The 19,827-nt window shown below is 38.6% G+C and overlaps 2 protein-coding genes across 2 annotated transcripts; both read right to left on the reverse strand.

Annotated features, from left to right (window-relative positions):
- Positions 1-3,117: 3,117 nt before the first annotated feature.
- On the reverse strand, positions 3,118-7,458 carry got1l1 (glutamic-oxaloacetic transaminase 1 like 1). Its single transcript, XM_028413931.1, has 8 exons — positions 7,284-7,458; positions 6,279-6,460; positions 5,932-6,055; positions 5,253-5,470; positions 4,986-5,136; positions 3,927-4,092; positions 3,634-3,776; positions 3,118-3,257 (listed from the first exon to the last, which is right to left on the reverse strand). The coding sequence occupies exons 1-8, from the start codon at positions 7,456-7,458 to the stop codon at positions 3,118-3,120; spliced, it is 1,299 nt and encodes a 432-aa protein (XP_028269732.1).
- A 2,453-nt stretch (positions 7,459-9,911) lies between these two features.
- On the reverse strand, positions 9,912-18,522 carry adrb3a (adrenoceptor beta 3a). The gene is made up of 2 exons (XM_028414167.1): positions 16,641-18,522; positions 9,912-11,224 (listed from the first exon to the last, which is right to left on the reverse strand). Exons 1-2 carry the CDS (start codon positions 17,942-17,944, stop codon positions 11,197-11,199), a joined length of 1,332 nt encoding a protein of 443 aa, XP_028269968.1. The 5' UTR covers positions 17,945-18,522; the 3' UTR covers positions 9,912-11,196.
- Between the last annotated feature and the right edge of the window lie 1,305 nt (positions 18,523-19,827).

The following is a 19,827-nucleotide window of genomic DNA, read 5'->3' on the forward strand; positions in this document are numbered from 1 at the left end:
GTGCCACCTATTGTTGTGGATGTATTATTAACTTGGGCATGGTTTTCACATCACTGAGAGACATTTGAAGAGAATATTTTGTGCAAGGGCACACTCATGTCAAATACTTGACTGTTATAAGTTCGTTCGTAGCCACCTATATAATGGACAGGATGTATGAGAAATGTAGCCAACATGGCCTGTGTGTAAGGGAAGAGGACTTGTTGTTGAAAGAGCTAGACCCCAGAAGATTATCATTGATGTAGGCACGTTGTTGTTCAATTCAGCCAAATCACACAATCAGAGCTGAAGGTTATAAGCTTTAAAGACAGAACATTTTCATGCAGGGTCCAAGGCTGAGCCTAAGTGTTATATAAAGCAAAGAAGATGTGATGTTATCATGGAGGGTTTCCCTACATGCAGACAGCTGCTTCTGTGGGAAATATCAAAAGCTGTAAAGATACTTGTCACCACAAGTATCTTTACAGCTTTAAAGCTTATAACCTTCAGCTCTGATTGTGTGATTTGGCTGAATTTAACAACAACGTGCCTACATCAATGATAATCTTCTGGGATCTAGCTCTTTCAACAACAAGTCCTCTTCCCTTACACACAGGCCATGTTGGCTACATTTCTCATGTCATATTCTCCTAAGCATAAGGAGATCATCTGACCTGCTAGTCTAAACATCATTATTGTTGATCGGTGAAAGCCATTGATCAGGCCTCAGTTTTTTCTTTGTAAATGTTTGTGATCCTGTTTTAATTTGTTTGCTTATTAAATATTGCCACACATGCTTTAACAAAAATACGTCAAAAGCATGCAGTTTTTTCCATGAAAGGAAATCGCTTAATGCCAACTGAGTTATCCTTCAGCTACTGCAGGACAAGTATTTTAGTGTCACCGTGTAAAAGCATTTCTCAGAACTTACAATTTGCCGTGGTTTTCAGTTCCACTTACAGACATGATTATCAGGGCCCTTCTGACGTATGACTAACCCACTCATGGAGAAAAGTATGTTTAGGTGTTCACAAGAAGTCCAATTCACAGATCATACCTCAATATAGAGCAGGAAGCGTAACCTGATAATCGTGCATCGTGAAACATTAGAAACTGTTTTGTTAAAGGGCCTCTAGTCACGAGCAATAAGGCTCTTCAGAGTTTAGTAGAATGACATAATGAGAATATTTATAATTACTGTTATTGCAGTGTTCACATCATTTCTGTGCCCCACTCGAAATAATTATGTTGCCAGACTGTAATTGTCATTCAGATTGCATTGTGATCTCTTTCTTCAAAGCCGATAGAGTTTGTTCACTGCTCAATGAGTCATAAGTAACAGTGATTCATGTCAGCCAGAAAATCCCTTTTATGAATGCAAGCGCACTTGATGACTGGAAGTGCTAAAAATCTGAGACTGATTAGACCCAGCTTTAATAAAAGGCTGCTCTGGGTCCACTCAGTGTAGCTAAATGTACTTTTGGTATCTTGTTGTTACAGTTTATATCTTCACAGGGAAAGTTCAATAGCCATTTAGTTTAGGCCGCAGTCGGATATGTGAGTATTTTACAGTCAAGAATAGTGGTGCTGCTAATATGCCTAGAGATAAACACTGGGTTTCTCTTAGTATGATAATATTGCAGTGGCTGAGAGATCAGTGCACACCAGGCAGCAGTAACAAAAGACTAATAACATACAAACTATGTTATAATCACCATTATTATTTGCTGTTGCTAGAGGCAGCCTGTGCAATGTCTGTGCGTGTGCTAAGAAACCATTGTGGTTCATGTCTGTGAGAAGACCTGTGAAATATCAGGAGGACCACACAACAAATCTTGTGGTTCTAGCAAAAATGTGCACCATTGCAAGCATGCTCAGTTGCAAATCAAAGGGCTCCAGATAAGATCTAATGGCTCACACTCAGTATCATGCTGCATGTTGATAATCCTCATTGTTCACCCAGGGTCAAAAAAATGAAAAGAGCGGCCACACTGCCTCCATTAAATACCTTGTTGCAACCTGCTTCTTAGAACTAAATAGCATGCAGGGACAATAATAGCAAATTACATAAAGGGGCTCCAAAGGATAGAAAGTTGGTGAGATAAAAGCTGTATGTTTTATATAAAAAATGTGTTTTTCTTTATTAAAATCAGAAAATAACACTAGGTTTTATATCGCTCCATTACTGCTGTACAACATGAATGATAGAAGAGAGCATTACTCACAGATGAACAGTTATTTGCCATGTAATTCATTCATATCAATTTGAAATGTTAAATGGAAGGAAATGCTTCAAAACATCATTATATAGATGTTAGAACACAAATAAAAGTCTGTACAACATACAAATAATATGATTCAAATAAAAAACATTCGGCTTCTTTCTTTTGTCATGGTGCAAACATGGTGCCTGGCCGAGCAGAAGCACAGATGTTTACAGCAGTATTTGGGTTGAGTTTACAAAATAAACCCTGGTGAATTAAAGAGGCGAATACACAGCCAGTACATTTCAGTACCTTTAATACAGTTCCTAACAATACATTATACCATTATTGAGCCACGGCACAGAATTTACATTCAAAAAAAAATCCCACACTTAGTCATGTACCTTTCCTATAGAGCAGGTCCAAATCCTATTTTATTACCGTACACAAACTAAATGGCCTTAAGTTGTTTATCTAATTTACATGACGGCATGTCATTTGTGTCTCTACGGTCTCTACATGGCCGTGGTTTTACACTTCTCTACACTCTGTATCGCGCACAATGAAGTTTGCCACATTACACTTGCACGCACACACAAACACACACAGACACACACTGACTGCACTAAGTTAATGTAGTGGTTGTGCTGCCAGACCAACACAATGCATGCGCTGACACAATAATATATTTGTTCACTTATATAACTCTAGGTTTTTATTTATTCTGCCCATCGCTATACTTTTCTGGCATAGATGAATTAAGACAAATTAGTTACAGTACCGGTAAAAACATAATAATTATTGTACCAATTAAGTAAAATAGGTTAATTTCCCACTGCACACCTGACGGCACATTAGTGAACATGTTACTGTTTCAGACTCAGCATGTCAGGCTGAAAGGATGTTGACCGAATTTAGAGCTGGATCAAAAACATCAGGGTGAAGTAGTTACAGCCAGATAAATGGACTCGGCAACATAATCCAGGTTACGGCTGTTGATTGCACTTATATTCAGACAGCCACTGGGGAGCAGGTACACGTGTCTTCTGTTTGACAGAAATTCTACTTGCTGTCCTAAAATGGATAAAAAAGTACATCAATAAACTCATAATAATATCATGGGTGTTACATACTGACGTTATTAACAAAAAATCCATCAGATTGATAATTTTAATTATTAATAAACATGATGAATAAAAACTGATTGAGGTCAATGTCTAACTCTACAGATGCGCTAAACAGATCACTGTCTATAATTATATTTATAGTTCATGATTTATTAAGTGAGCCTGGATGTCAGACTTCTATTCAATTTATAAATGAATGAAAAATTAGGTGCCAGTTTTAACACAATAGCAAGCACTATTGTAATAATGAATCCTTTAGGTCTGAGCTATGAGTAATTAGCTGTTCTTTCAATCACAACTTGATTGTGCTGCTGTCTTCTCACCATTCAAACCCATACAACAGAAAAGTCCTCCTTGTTCAGTCAAGTGGTCCCAGCAGCCTGGAGTTCCCAAGAGTCGCAGCTTTTCTCTCAAAATGGCCCTGATCAACCTACATCTCTCAACAATGCTCCTAATTTCTCCCTGCCTGGAAAAAACAGTAAACAACTTTCACATCAATACATGCAAAATATCAAATGAAATTTTGTTACTAGTATCCAGTATTGTTACTTTACAATATTGAATACTAGCCACAATCTTCAAAAACGCAATTGTTCCTTAAGTGAGCATGTCTCACCATTCAACAAGATGGGCTGAGTTACTGAGCACAGTGGCCACAACATGTGCTCCGCCTGCAGATGGTTGGGCCCACAGTGATCTCACTATTTTCACAGCTTGAGACTGCACAGATAACAGCTCAGAGTTCTGCTTTAAAACACACAGGAGGTGTCCAACAGCTTCACCTGGTGAAGAGGGAAGAGGAAGATATAAGGCACTGATGTACAATACTTGCTTAAGCTGAAAAGGGTACTATTGGATTATAAAGTGGAAAGAACAGTAAAAGAAATATGCTAGAATTTAGATAAAATAAAGCAACAATATAAGTGCTTAAAAAAGAAAGGTAGGAAAAGGTGCATACAAATACAGACAGAAAAAGTGCATAGATAAACATATATACTACTATGTTAATATGACGAACATTAAAATGACATAAATATAAAACATCACAAAATTAAGTATGTGGGTGATCTGGAATATCTGTGGTCCTAAAATAAATCCTTGTTGTTTTAGTTGTTATTTATTTTAAGAATAAACTCTCCCTGGGACATAGGATGAAAACCAGTTATATCCTGTTATGCAAATGTGACACTGTAGTCTGATAGAATGTTGCGATAACCTGTATCAATAGCAGCACTAAGAATGAGACGTACATTGAAGGCCTAGTAGCATCCAGATGATGTCATCAACTGCTTTCAAAGGGCTGTCGCAGTGTTTTGATTAGTGCAGAACAGTATCTGAAACATTTTATTCTGATTTCACTAAAATATTCATGGTCATATACTGTAGAAATAGGAAAAGAGCTTCATGCTTCTCTGTTGTGATTATGTACAGCTACAGAACCAAGGCTACGGTTTGAAGGCAACAGAACATTATTTTGACAAACAAGACTTTTCTATTTCATGCGGAGCCCACACAGTTTGAAAACGCAAAGGAAAAGAAAAATCATGCCTCCACAGTGACCATCACCCATCCATACAGTGTGTCCAATAAATAAAGTAAATAGGATTCAGTGGGTCAAGTGAATTCACTGTGGTGCATATAATTTATCAATGCATTTGTAACAATGTATTCTCACCATATAGTCCAAAACAATGGGAGAAGGACTGAGCACAGAGGAGCTCCATACCCTGTGACACACAGTACTGCACGGGCCAGGCATCTCGCTCCAAATCTCCATAGCAGAGCGCCTGTGCAGGCAGCAGGAGGAAAGGGAAAAGCCTGCGCCTCTGTGGGAAAGAGATATGGAGACACCAAATTATGTGAATGAAATCAAAAAGAGCTACACAGCTGACAAAAATGATTTAATCCTCCATTAAAGATCATATTGTAAATGTACAGTCACCATAAGGACTTGTGTGACCATGGCCCACTGTTTCTGAGAGAGGTCTGCTCCAGTTGGGTAGTGAGCAGACGCTGACAGAACCACTACACTTCTCTCAGGAGCCTGCTCCAAATCCTCCAGAAGCTTCTCCAAACAAACACCTCGGTGCAAGTTGTCCCAGTAATAATACTGATGGATATCTTGTATCCCTGCTGCCTGGAAGATACCAGCCAATGAGTCTGCAGGGTGGATCAAGATAGAACATTATATTAGATGCCTAAAGCAAAACAAACCACTGAAGATCAATGCCACTTTCATCCCAACTATGTAATTACAATATGGTGCCTTCACCACAACCTCTAGTCTCAGCTGCAACACTCAATGTGAACTGTATTTTATTCACACAGAATTATTGAGTGTAATTGTAATTCATGCTAACTTGTGTTTCTATGGACACAGCTCACCCCCCCCCCATTCAATAAATTTATTCTGTACATTAATGGTCTTCTTGTGGTCTGAGTCAACATAGCAGCGTACAGTAGCACTTGCCAGAAACATTACTACTGTAGTTGTTAGACAAGAATGAGACATGGGCTGTGGCCTTCCCAGTGATTAGATCCATTATAACAACAGACAATGACAGAAATAACACCACAGGATGCTGTGGTGTTATTTCTGTAACCTCATAGGTTTTATTCACCATCACAAGGGGACGAGATGTACACAGGCCCACACCAAGCAGGACTGCTATTGTACCACTGCCTCAAGAGTTCAGCTCCAAGACGCACAGCACCAATAAAACCAGGAGTTTGGACACCAAATACCTGCAACAAAAGTTACCACCAAGGGTTAAGTTATTACAAGAATAGAGTGCCTATCATATTGATTTATACTGAAAAAACTAAAGGCAAACCCCTGACTTCATAATTAGGTTTGATTGACAGCATGATTGGATTAAAAAGGCTACAGCTTAATCTGTGTTCAAGTTTGTACCAGAACTACAGTACAATAAGTCATAGTGTAGACCGTATGAACAGCAGAGATTACCCTGTTCTCCATTTTAGCCCGAGAACTCCTCCCCAGAGTAACCTCGGTGGCTTGACGGGAGAATTCCATCAGACCAAAAGAAGATGGGTACTCTGGGCGAAGCGTCGGGTCAGCGCTTAACTGTTGTCTTATTTTTCCAACAAGATGCAATTCCAAAGTCTTTCCTTCTTCATTGTAATATTCTGTGGAACAAACAAGGTGAATGAGAGGGAAATGGTCACAGAAACACTCAGACACTCATCCTACAATACAATTGCCGCACTATTTCCTAAAATTGTGCAATGAGTATTTTTATGTCTGATTGCTCTGTCTTCTATAAACAAACAAGTGGCCAATAGTACAGGTAGTGTACGTCTGTTGTAACGCGTCAGCAAAAGGCTTAAAACGTAATTGTACTGTACCATTACTGTACCAAGAAGCTGAAACTCAGCCTCTGCACTCTAAACTGCCTCTTCACAAATGGTACAATCACATGGACCTGCTTTCCACAAAGCAAGGACACAAAACTCAGAGCTGCTGCTCTATAAATGCTGATTGCCAGGACCTGTATTGAATATTGAAAAATTCTTGTTCTGGTTTGCTGTGAGCTTTTATCAAAATGTCTGAATAATGCATCAAAGAATGTCTATAGACCTCTGTCAGTCAGTTATTTACTGTAAATGGCTAGCAACTGATCACATGTGCTGCTTAGATTTAGAGCTGGGGTAATCCTCTCTTTTTTTGTTGACTACATACCTTTTAAAGCTTCATGACAGACACATTTTTATGCTATGCAACTGCTGTTGCTATAGTTATAATAAAGGCATATTTTTCAGTGTGCCTCTTCAAAGACTATAGCTACCATACGCCATTCCGACATGACAGATTTTGCAGTGAAGAAAACCTGTATAAACAAACAGTAGGCCAAGGCATTGTCATAAATATTCATTTAAGGAGTCACCCTTCCTTATCTTGTCGAAAAAAAAAAAAAGCCAATAAAAAGCATCATAACACAAGCAGACTCACCTCTCCCTGCCAGATAAACTTTCCTGGCCTGCGTGTCTTTCTCGAAGGCGGACAGCAGCCTCGTTTCAGGGCCCACTGTTACAGAGTGAGAACTAGTAAACATTGTGAGATGACCTCCTGGGTCTCCATTTTGCTTGACCTCTTTTCCATCCAGGCTGCTCTTGGGTTGGCTCATCTTGAACCCAGCCAGACAAATCAGCCGGGTATATGTGAGCCTTTTGTTTAGGCTCTGTTGCCAAGCTACAGCACGTATTTGGATACTGTCACCCAGGCAACAGTGATGGATGAGTTTGTCACGCCCTCATTTGTGGGTCTGGCGAGTTTACTTTTGCCATCACAGTGAGCTATCATCAAATAGGCTTGCCTGTTTGGAAATGAAAGGATCAGTTATCAGTTAAGTTAAAAACACAACCAGCTCTAGAATAAGCCTGTTTGCTTCATCTGCAAACAATGACTGTAAATTAGTCCTGAGAGGATCCTCATGTTCTCATTGATGTTTGTTTCAGGAGTTCTTTTGTGGCTGTCATTAATTAAAAAGACCGCAATATGCAGTGAGTTGAGAGGCAACCATTTGTTCACCCAGGGCATGAAGAATGAGCATGAGCTTGGATTTATGTTTACAAAGGATTCCCTGCATTGAAAAATTGATTTATCTCAGACATATGCATACAATAAAGGATTCTTCAGAGATCAAACAACCTCTTCATTGTGGAGGCATAGTTCATTTGAAATAAAAAAAAAATGTAGAAAATAAGAATTCTGCGTATGTGTGTACTCCCAGTCATGTTCTTTGTTACTCAGAAACCTATCAAAGAGACACACATCTTGACGGTCTAGTGGCTCTTTGGGTTGTAACACTACAGTGCTTATGGGATTTCTGGGAAATGAAGGTTTTCTTTCCAGCATGGGAACTGAAAACCATTTCAAGGGGATGAAGGAAGTAGTGGTGAGTCTCACCGTAAATGAAAACCCTGAATCAAAATAAACATCTAGCAGGTAATATAAAAAGGGGAAAATAAGTGAGCCAGGTTTTATGGAGCTGGAATCACAAATCACTGCACTAGATGGCAGTAGATGGCCAAATCAAGCAGTTGCACTCCAATTAGGTAACTGTGGAATGATGTAAAAGGCACTTGATTCTTTCAGAGAAAAGCAGAAAATTGTTATGTGAAATTGCATTTTCCCCCCCAGGCATAAAGTTATGACAGTAAGTCCATTGGTAATGTGTACAACTTAGCATTCCAAGGTGGATTGTAGTGATTTCATATGTCCTTCTGACTGTCGTCAGTGCAGAATAAGTGATTTCTTTCTGAAGAGTGCAAAATTTACCTTTCACTGAGTACAGCTGGACATGTGATCATCTGGCTGAAATATTAGTATGATGTCCATATCCATATCCAGTGGTCCAGCTGTATGTAATATAAATTACAAACCTCAACATGGGCCCAGCAGCAAATATTTCTTTCCTCAATTCTTGTATCTGTGACTATACTGTAATGTCATGAAGCTATTAAAGAGAACACTACATTGTAAGCTAGACCCAAGGTTAAGCATGCTTCCATGTTACTAGGAGGAGTCTGCCATACTTGATCTAATTATGAAGAAGCTGATTACATTACATTTAAGCAACTGGTGAGATCTGAAGTCTAAGTTTAGTGTCAAATGATTTTTTTGTAGTTCAAAGTCTGTTCTAAAAAAAATCCAAGTGTCCTGAAAGAAACTCTGAACAATCTGTTAATACAGAAAAAGCAGAAAAGTTGTGTCAAACAGTCCGCTGCATATTTTAGGTGAGATTGTTTGCACGTGTAATCAAGAGAAGACAGAGAAAAATGTGGAGTGGATCCAAGATGAACTTGACTTTAATGGAACAGCCTTTGTCACAATGAAGAAGAAAACATTCACACACAAAAACATGACATATGGTTACTTTGTTGTATTGGAAGTTGGACTAAAAGTGTGTTCGTTTTTTTTTAAGTTTCACCACCATCACCTCTTGTGCACACTGCTGAATGTGTGACTGTGTATAAATTCAACCAAAATGAAGTCTTCATTTGTTAAGAGTTATTTCCTGCAATTATATCTTATCAAAAAGTCCCAGTTGTACCTTAAGTGGTGGCTATTCTTTTCTTTTCCCTACAAAAGTGTTTAGAAATGATTTCAATCTGATCCTACTCATGGAAAACATCAGCTGATAACAACAATGTGGCCTGGCTTCAGAAGGAATTTCTTTCATTCTTAGTTGTTGTGGCTTTTGTTGTTGTGTTGGTCACAGTTTGTTTTGTAGATGTTTTTTTTTTTTTGTTTTTTTTTTTGTTCATAGTCCCAATTGTTGTAAATGTTTCTCTCATAACATGAGATGAGGCTTAAACAGTAGCTAAAACAGAGCAGATGACAGTGGTTTTAGTGGGCGAAGGATTAGCTAAATTTGCATTGGAACATTGCATTGACATTTTTCATATCAACAGCAGTTTTACATTGTGGTGGAAGTGTATTTTCCAGTATGGGGGTAGGGCACCCTTGGGAGGTCACGAGTTGCCCAAAGGAACGAAAAAGTTTTTTATTATTATTATGTTGTTCTGTTTATTTTGTCTTGGAGACTAAAAAAGTTTCTTTCCTTTTTTTTTCTACTTGTGAATGTGATTTTCTATCCTCAGGCAACCCTGATACACACTGAGGTCATTGTGATCAAGGAGCAAAAGTATTGACATTGATTTAAGAGCAAACATTTGGAAGCCCTGATGTGGTTTGAATTCCTCCTTCTGAAAATGTAATTTCAAAAACACCAATTTACCAATTTAATAAACTTCTTTTGTTCCAGATTGAAATTAAATTATTTAATCTGAAAATAGCCTGTTAAATTTAATATGATACATTTTGTATTAGATAAACATGCAAAAAGTAACTTAAGGGACTTCCACGGTGGTGAATTTGCACACAGAGTACATGTTACGCAGTTCCATAGTAGTTTATTTCTTAATGCAACAGTTGATGTTGAGGAAATAACACACCACAAAGTGTGGATGTGTCAGTACAATAAAATAAATTATGTGAAGTTTCCTCCATCCCATTATTTATTTATTTTAGTTTTATAATGGACCTTGTGTGTTATTGAGCTTATACCATGGCTACTAAACAAGGAAAAAAGAGGGAGGGAGTTTGCCAGCCATTTACAATATTGCATCCTGTACAACTCTGTATATTACTGATGGGTAGAAAATTATATTAAAAAGTGTCCTGTTGTCTGTAGGAGCCATTATCAGCCATGATATACCTTAACATAGTCCAGGGACACACAACTGAAACATTAAGACTTTAAACAGACACAAGCTCACTGATTGAGCTGAAAAGTTTCTGTGATGAAAACAAGAATCTTTCTAGAATGAAGACAGCCTTGCAAGAGTTATTACTCAACTTTTGTATTTTGCTACAGATTCAGTGTATCATAAATACATAACTTACAACATACTGTACAACATAGGTTTATGTCGACATTAAAGACAACCACAGGCCACTCTGTGTCCAAAGATTCACTGGAATGCACTTAAAACTTGAAGTAATTGTCTTAATAAGGAACAGTGTGTCTTTTCCAAACAGTATAAAAGACGCCTGGAGGCTTTTCTGTGGCGTCTCCGATGTCTGCTGAGAAGTGCTGAGGTACAGCAGTCCATCTCCTGTCTGTAAAAAAAAAAAACCACAGCTACAGTGTTCCCATCAGACCAAAATCAGCTGTTTCTCCGTGGTCTACCCAGTCAGCTCTATGGGGTGAGCTTGGTTTCAGCTGCAGCCCGTGTCAGTGCCGATGATTGTAGTTTTCCTTTAGCTTGTCTTCATTGCTGTTTGGTCTCAGACTTTGCAGGTATCACAGTAACAGCTGGAGAACGTAGTTTGCTTCAGTAGATTGACATTTTACAGTTCATCCGTCGTTTTCCTGCAGCGTGAAGCTGGAAAGACAAAGACACATGAGCATGTAGTGTTTCTATAGAAATGAATCTGCACACAATTCTGAATAGTCTTAAGTCTGATGTCATTATGAAACTCATCTTTAACGTAGTGAGTGAGATGTGACCACACAAACACATGTTGTTTTCCTGTGTGTTACCGCCTGTCACACCCTGTACAGTATTTCAGTTTTAATCAGATAAAAAGCTCTCGAACCAGCAGCAGCATTTTGTAAGCATGTTGGTATTTTCATGCTACAACATTATCATTGCACCTTTTATGAATTTCTTCTTAAGTCTTAATTACAGGCAGTTGTTGCACTGTTGCCCTCATCCTTTTGTCCTTTGTGAACCTTTTTTTTCTTCTCAACAAGACAGGAATTCTGATGCTATCACCGCCACTCTACATGTCTCCACAGGAAGACATAAACAACCTTGAACTGTGAGCTTCACAGAAATGTGAATGCATATGGGAAAAATGGGCAGGACACAGTTTCTTTTGAGTTCCCTGAGTTTTATGGAACCCTTTGTAGCTATACAGGGGGAGATGTAATCGCTGCCTGTTTCACCTGTGACACATACTGTAGAGAGCCAGATTACTTGATGGTGCTCTTGGCAGATTTAATAAACAGAGGCGTAAAGAATATTTGTAAGGTTTCACACTTAAAATAAGGGATTATTTTAAACTGTAAACATGGTGTCCATGTTTAGTTAGTTAGTCTTTGTAAATGCTCTCAATAAAACTAAGTAAAGACCCTTGAATCAACTTAGAAGTGTACAAGACCTTCTGTCACTTAACCTGACTGTCAACAGGTGCTGATTGAAGGAGTGTAATAGAAAATGTATTACTCGACATATATTTAAGGATTTGCGGTTTGATAGATGTGTTGGGGTGTTTATAAACTTATGCAAATATTATTTTTGATTGTGAAAACTACTGATTATTATATGTTTAAAGTTTCCAATGATACCAAATGTATACTAACCTTTTACATTTTAAGTTAACCTTTCATTTTAAATAGTCTGAATTCCACCTGATTAAACTCTTACCCCTTTCACACCAAAAAGCTTAAGTTATTGATTGTAGGTGTCGTGATATGGATTTACAAAAATCACATTGAGTTTTGGTTTGTTGCCTTTTTATCTGGCCAGGCTTTAACAATTTAGAACCACAGTGTTGATGAATGTTTGCTCAGCTCCCGGATGCCTCCATTTAAAGACCGTGATGCAGTGTGATTGCCTCTGATATCAGCCAGGCTTGAAAAGAAGTGTTGGAGGTTTCCCACAGGTCAACACCACCATGTTTTTCTTTATCCTGACTCCTTGTTTCATGCTCTCTTGGGCCTGATCTGGCTCTAAGCTAAGTGAATGCACATGAAGCCAGTGTGTGAAACTCTTTGCAGGCACAATTAGCATACTGCAGAGAAAACCTGAGAATTTCAGGGTTCACAGCACAGGAAAAAAAGCATTGTGTGTGTGCATCGGTCCCTCCTGAAGCACATTCAAAACATTGAGTTGCCTTGACTTGTTATGCTGGTATTCAGGTTGCTTTGAGGTCACACGTGGCACCATAAGCTACCACACATTAGCATCTCAGTGTAGCAAAAAGCTTGTCACTAGCAGACTCTGCATCAAATGTGACTTAATCTGTACAACCTAGTAGATATAACTGTTTACACTTCTCTTAATTTGTCCACCATATTTACTGCATGCTATATTTGTATACTAACACAGCTTGCATTGATAAATCACTGGCATTTGGGAGGACACTGCATGCATGTGTGGGTAATGTAATTATATCTACATATTTAGCCAGTATAATGATACAATTTGTTCCAGTAACACACAGTTACTTACAGTATAAACCGGAGATGCCAGGCTTATAAACACAATGTTCTTTTAGATTTGTTCTTATGAGTTGTCTGACATATTTACACAATCATTTGGAGTAATGAGCCGCTTGTAATGACTTTAGTGAGTCAGTGTTTGTACCGGAAATGTCATTCGCCACCATCTCCCTGTGCAACATCTACTTTTTGTGTAGTACTACTTATTTGTGTTTATTTAGCACACCAGAATTTTAATTCACAATCTGATGTCATGATATTCAACCATAGTCATAGTCATATTCCTTTATATGTTACATAGCATCAGTGACAAAAAGTGTCTAATATTTTTACTACTGGTGGATTTGATGCCGATTTTAGGCATCCTTTTCATTTGTTTTATTCTCCTAATGTGTACAGTTTAGTGGCTTTTAGTGCACGGTTGCAGATAGCTATGACCTTATCAGCTTGCCAGCGTTTGGTTTGTCCAACATGTTGCGGCAGCATGGTGAGAAGACGACCAGCTTCCTATGTAGTGGAGTTATTTAAAGACTAACAAGCTTAACGAAGTGACAGGCAAAAGTCAATTTTCAGAGGGGAAGTTTTAGATACCATCTTATTTCAAACACAGGATGTTCACCCAGCAGATAAGGTCTAGGCCTCATTATTATTATTGCTTATATTTCTGTACCCAATTGATTGGGTGAAAAAAAAATCATGCATTGGAATTGAATAGAACTAATTATCTGCCATTACCACGGTGACAGATTTCACCAATAGAGAGAGCTGCACTATTTCAGCCATTATCAGGCACACACATAGCTGTAATTATAAAATATAATCTCACACCTGAATATCTACTGTAAAGCACTGCATATATAATACATTGGTCCTGTTCCTATATGCTCAGAAACAGAGCTCTTGTCATAAATGTAAAGCAGTTAAACAGACACACAGCTTTTTCATCTCTGCTTCACATTCAATAGGATATTTAGCCCACGACCTATTTAGCTGCTGCTCTTTGAAATAAAATGTTCCGATCTGTGTTAGCTTAACTTAAGTGTTCTCAATCATGGATAAACTGTGCTTACAAACTCCCTCTGCTCATAACACAGCAATGCCTTTCAAATACACCAAGATTTATCTCAAATACCTCCAATATGCATATTACGACTAATGTTAGCAGCAGTATAATAGACAAAAACAAAGGCAGACAGCTCAGCTCATGTAATTAGGCTTTCACAGGGAAAAATGCACTTGTCATACAATGTGGTGCGTGACAGAAGCTGATGGTTGTTCTGGATGTTGATAAGGGCACCGCTGATATACCAGCATGTGTTTCTGTGAAAACAAAGTAACTATTGATAATGTCTCTCATGTTCAGTGTGCTGCAGCCATACTTCCTTAGTAACTAGTGTCACTGGTTCCAAGTCAGCTTTTTCATCAGTCTGGACTTAACCTTGCTGTTGTGTGTTTTCCCAGGTTTTAGGGAAATATGTTTGCTTTTGTGTTCCTAGTTAAATGGGCAGAAAGTGACTGTGGAGGTTAATGCCAGACAGCAGCATTGGCACTAAAAAAAGATCAGCATTGCGGACTGTACCTGGAACAGTTTGTCATGTCCCTTCGTTAAAACCTGTCTTTGCGCTTTGGACCCGTCAGAGTCATTCTGGAACGGCTGGTCTCACTTAGATTTGTAATCCTGCTCAAAGCGCTGGGTGAGTCCGCTGAGCCTTCCCCTTGGGGTGATTTACTACAGAACACACCGGGCTCCTTTTAAGGAAGACTTTTATATGCTCCTAAATGTCTCCTGTTTTATAGCCCCATTGATTATGTCTGTAAAATTCCTCTGAGGGGATATCATGTAAGGAGAAGAGGAAAATGATTTATAGTGTGTAGAGTAAATATTTAAAATGAAACATCCCCTATCCATAAAACTGGGCTTCTTGTGGGAATTCAAATGAAAAGGCAGTGGCAGTAGTGTTAAGAGAGGTGCCTTTTGTCAAATACAAATAAATTATGAGACTAAAAACTTTTATTTTACATTTCTATGCATTTACTTAAATATTATATATAAATTTTAACCTAAATGTTTGATGTGTAGCAACACTTAAGACATGACATAAGTTGGATAAATTAGCTACATGTGGTAATTAAATATAATAATATTACTTTTAATATCAATAAAATCATATTATTATTTGTATATATTATTATTTGTATATATTATAAATAAGGTATGTGTCTATAATAACTTATAAATCCTGCTGCAATATGTAGTTTCCTCTGTTCTATAATAGCCCTGCTATCAACTTGTGGTTGTGTATTAGAATAGTAATAGTGCACATATTTAGCTGTCCAAACCCAGTTGACCTGTATAAATGAGTATGTTCCTATTGGCTGTCAGTCTTGTAAACAGCATCTCCAGTTATGGGGGAAGTCTTGTGCATAAGTGATAAAGATTTATCTGCAGCAGGGGGTGTTGGGCAGGGCTCGCTGAGGCCCACTGACAGGCAGGCGGCCACGCTAATATTTGTCCTCAAATGATGCCGTATGGTGTTCCAAATCAGCCTTTTTCTACACGTCTCCCCGCTGTCTTTACAGAGCAACCAGTCCACCTTCATTATTGCAGGACACAGCACAAGCTTCTATTTTTACAAAAGGAAAGTTGATAGACAATACAAAATTAATGGCATTAATTATTATATCTTTAGTAAGCACTGTATACAATATAATATATACCCACCATAAAGCCTGTTCTATATTTATACACTGACTGCAGGTATAGTCCATTAAATGTTTATTGAATCATGCCTAAAAACCTAAATATTCTTTTCAGTTGTAATACTGTAAGAGCCCAACAGCAGCCAGTACTTCAGAAATGATTTATTTTTCTGCACTGTTCCACTCAATATATTTTACTCCTGGACTGCAGCACACTGATGTATTTGAACATGGCCAAATATGGATCTCTACTTCTATCAAATGCACAAAATATAAGCCTTCAATCACATAGGAGATATTTCACATTTTTATTTGCAGCCCTAAGATGCTTTGCTCTGAGAATACGAAACTAAACTAACTATCCTAATTTCTTAATTATCCTTATCTTTTTATCTGAAACATGCATGCATGTTTACCATCATTGTTGTGTTGTGGGTTAATTTAAGTGATTCCTCATGACATTAATTATACACTTTTCACTGGGCCTTTTCACGCTGTCCATTCATGTCACATGACAGGTCTGCATTATTAATGACAGGCTTGTCATGGGGGCAAAGGCAAATATTGCTCTAGCTGCAGAAATAACGGTGATACTCTGTCAAATAGTTTACACTGAGATGTTGGATGTTATATTGTTTGCATTTAAAAATGTATTTATTTAGATGTCCTATCAATTGAAACAATCACTCAAGTAAAAACTTTGCTGTAATGATTGTGATCATCTTGGTGCAGATGCAACTGTCAGTGTTGAAGATGAGCCAAAAAGACTATATTATGCCTTTGAAGAAAGTGAGTTTTTTTAAGGGTTTAAATAAAAGATGATTTGATGAAGTGCATGAAAATCAAATTGTAAAAGAAAAAAAGCAACTTACAGTGTGGTTTCAGGTTCAGAAATATCACTGAACTGCGTGCTTCCGTTGGAGCGCACAGGACCGGGGGAAGCCTCCTCACTTTTGCTGCTTCCCTGCGTACTGGCCAGGCTCTCGCTGCACTCAGTCCTGCTTGTAGTAGACTTTTGAAAAGAGTTAGCTGTACCTGACTCAGCTTGCCATAGAAAGCAGGAGCAGCGGGTCTGCAGTTCTTTATAGAAAGTATTAAGCCATGAAGTGGACAGCCATGGGCAGCCCAGGATGCTCTTGAATGCTGTACGAAACTCTGGGCTCCTGCAGTAGATGATTGGATTGAGGCCGGAGTTGATGTAACCCAGCCAGTTTAACAGTCGAAAGAGCCACTTTGTGGGAATGTCTCTGTTGAAAGCGTTGATGATGTTGGCAACAAAGAATGGTAGCCAACACACAGTGAAAGTCCCCATGATGATCCCCAAAGTCTTCAGGGCTTTATGTTCTTTGACTAGCATTAGTCGTGATGGCCTGCGCTTGGCGCTCTTTCTCTTCACAGCACTGTTACTGGAGCCCGCACAAGCTGATGGCAGGACATTGTTGATGTGGGGACCAACTTGAGTTTGTGCTGCTGGATAGTCATTCTGAAAACGAATCCGATTTTTATCTATGAGCTGGACTTGCCGTGTTGCTATGATGAACACTTTTGCATACACAAATATCATTATGAACAGTGGAATGTAAAAGGACACTATGGAAGATATAATAGCAAAGAACTTGTTGGTCACAAAGTCACAACATTGTGGGTTTTCGTAGCAGTCTCTTGCCTCACTGTCGTCGTTGTCCTGCCAGTACCCTTGCATTATCGGTACAAAGGAAATTAAGGTGGATACAAGCCACACTAAACAAACTATTATTCTGGCGCGGCACTTACTGAGTAGAACCTTGTATCGTAGGGGCCTTGTAATGGCTATGTAACGGTCCACTGCTATGGCACAGAGTGTCTCAATGCTTGCTGTCACACAGAGGACATCCACAGAAGTCCAGAGGTTGCACAAGATTGTATTATTGAGTTTCCATTTACCTGTCACCACAATAGTGGTCCCTAGAGGCACCACAATGACCCCCATGATGAGGTCTGCACACGCTAAAGACATGATGAAGATGTTTGTTGTCGATTGTAGCTGTGAAGTACGTGCTACAGCGATGATGACCAGCAAGTTTCCCACCACTGTGATCAGTATAATGATGACCAGAACAATGAGAATCCAGGGTCCGAGTGCTTGGTCGTCAAACGCTGTGGCGTTCACAGAGGTTTTGCTTAGATTGGCATCCATTATTCACCAACTCAACTCAGTCAGTTGAAGGTGTTTCGTTCTCACATAAAAGTTAACATCAGTGAAGATTCTGCCTTTCTTACACATGAATCTGCTCAAAATGATGAAGTTCGTCCCACTGAATGATTTCTTTTCTGTTTAGTTGCTGTTCATATTTCACACCTTTTGAGTCTTGTTTAGTAGTGGTCAGAAGAGACTCTCCATCTTTCCCAAGACGTAATAGTTTGCTTGTTTGCTTTTAACAGGTTCTCCAAGAGAAAAAAAAAATAGAATCCAAATGGTCCACAGAGCCCCGAAACAATATTACTTCAGAGTTGCAGCACTTTCACAAATCCAAACAAAATGTCAAGTGAATAAAAAAGTTCGGGAGAGGAAAAACAAGCACTGTCCATTTAAAAACGTCCACTGGGATTAGTTCTTTTGCTAAATCTTGCATGAGCAACAGTGCCACTGTGGGACTGTTTGGAGATCAAGCAAACAGTGACGCTGTTACAAGAACCAGCAGAGTGCACCAGAGTGGCTGCCCACTCTTTCTTTTGGTCTCTCTCTCTCTCTCTCTTACTCACTCACTCACTCACTCACAAACACACACACACACTCTCTCTCTCTCTCGCTGTCCCTCTCTCAGTGCAGGTTGCCCAAGATTGTACTGGCTGTAATCACACCCTGGCTGAAGGGAGGAGTTGAAAAGTGTGCTTGTGTGTTGAAGCCATAAAGGGATCAGCCACACATGTATATTATACAGACAGACAACTAGCATTAAAATGTAAAATGTATGATTTCCTATTAAGTCTGGATTCTACTGATATTGTGTTGAGTGTAACAGCTACAGCTTGTTGACTCATTAACTATATCTGTCACCAGACTATTTCAGCAGTGTGGCAGTCAAATCATGCAGGACTATGTCAAACACACTCCTCCAACACTCAACATATTTCTAGTCTACTTTTCATTCATCTGAACACCAGCTTTGCATATACTGGACCATATCAGAAGTTTTGCTCATTATCTCCACTGTAAAGTTTATTTGTAATACAGTTTGTGGTCAGCTTGGGAGACCACAAGGCACGAGGCACTCCTGACTGTAGAGAACAAGTGCCCTCTCTTTGACTCTCAGCTGTAAAAGAAAATAATAGATCGCTATCTCACTGTTACTCAAGCCAGTGCGCTGAAGAAGAACAATCAGGCAAATTCCTGCCTTTCATGTGATTCACTTCTGATATCCAGCACTGCTGTAGTGCTGGATAGATGTCTTTAGTCGCATTACTTGCAAATGCACCTACAACCTATATTGAAAACCTCAAATACACCTTTACGTTTATTGTTACAATGGTAATTTGTGGATTGTAGCTTTGAAGAGCTTTTTAGCTTTTATGGAAGTGCATGTAAAATCTTAACACTAAAGACAAGACCCTTTATCATGGCAGACAAGATAATGCTGAAGAAACTGACATCAGGTGGGAGACATTTGTCTTGTAGCATTTAGTATTGTAAAAGTGCCTAAAATAAAAGTGTTCTAAAATAAAACCATGATCTGTAACACAAGCCAAGTGCTTTGGCTTGTGTTAAAAGGGTTAAAAAATATAATAAATGTTAGATTTGTGGTCACCATATGTACAATTCAAAATGTCAACATTTTTTTCAAGCTAGTTTTATTATTTTGATGATTTAGCATTACCAAGTACTGAGCTTCACATATTATAAGATAGGCACTCCAAACCTGAGCTGCAGCCAAGAAATGTTTAGCTTAGCTTAGAATGAAGAAATGGGAGGGAGCTAGCTTAGTTCTGTCCAAAGCAAATAAAACACCAGCACCTCAAGCTTTTGCAGTTTTACACTTTTGTTTTTGTTCAGATTAAACAAATAAGATATAGTGTGAAAAT

This window comes from Parambassis ranga, chromosome 9 (genome assembly GCF_900634625.1).
Source record: "Parambassis ranga chromosome 9, fParRan2.1, whole genome shotgun sequence".
NCBI classification, from domain to species: Eukaryota; Metazoa; Chordata; class Actinopteri; family Ambassidae; genus Parambassis; species Parambassis ranga.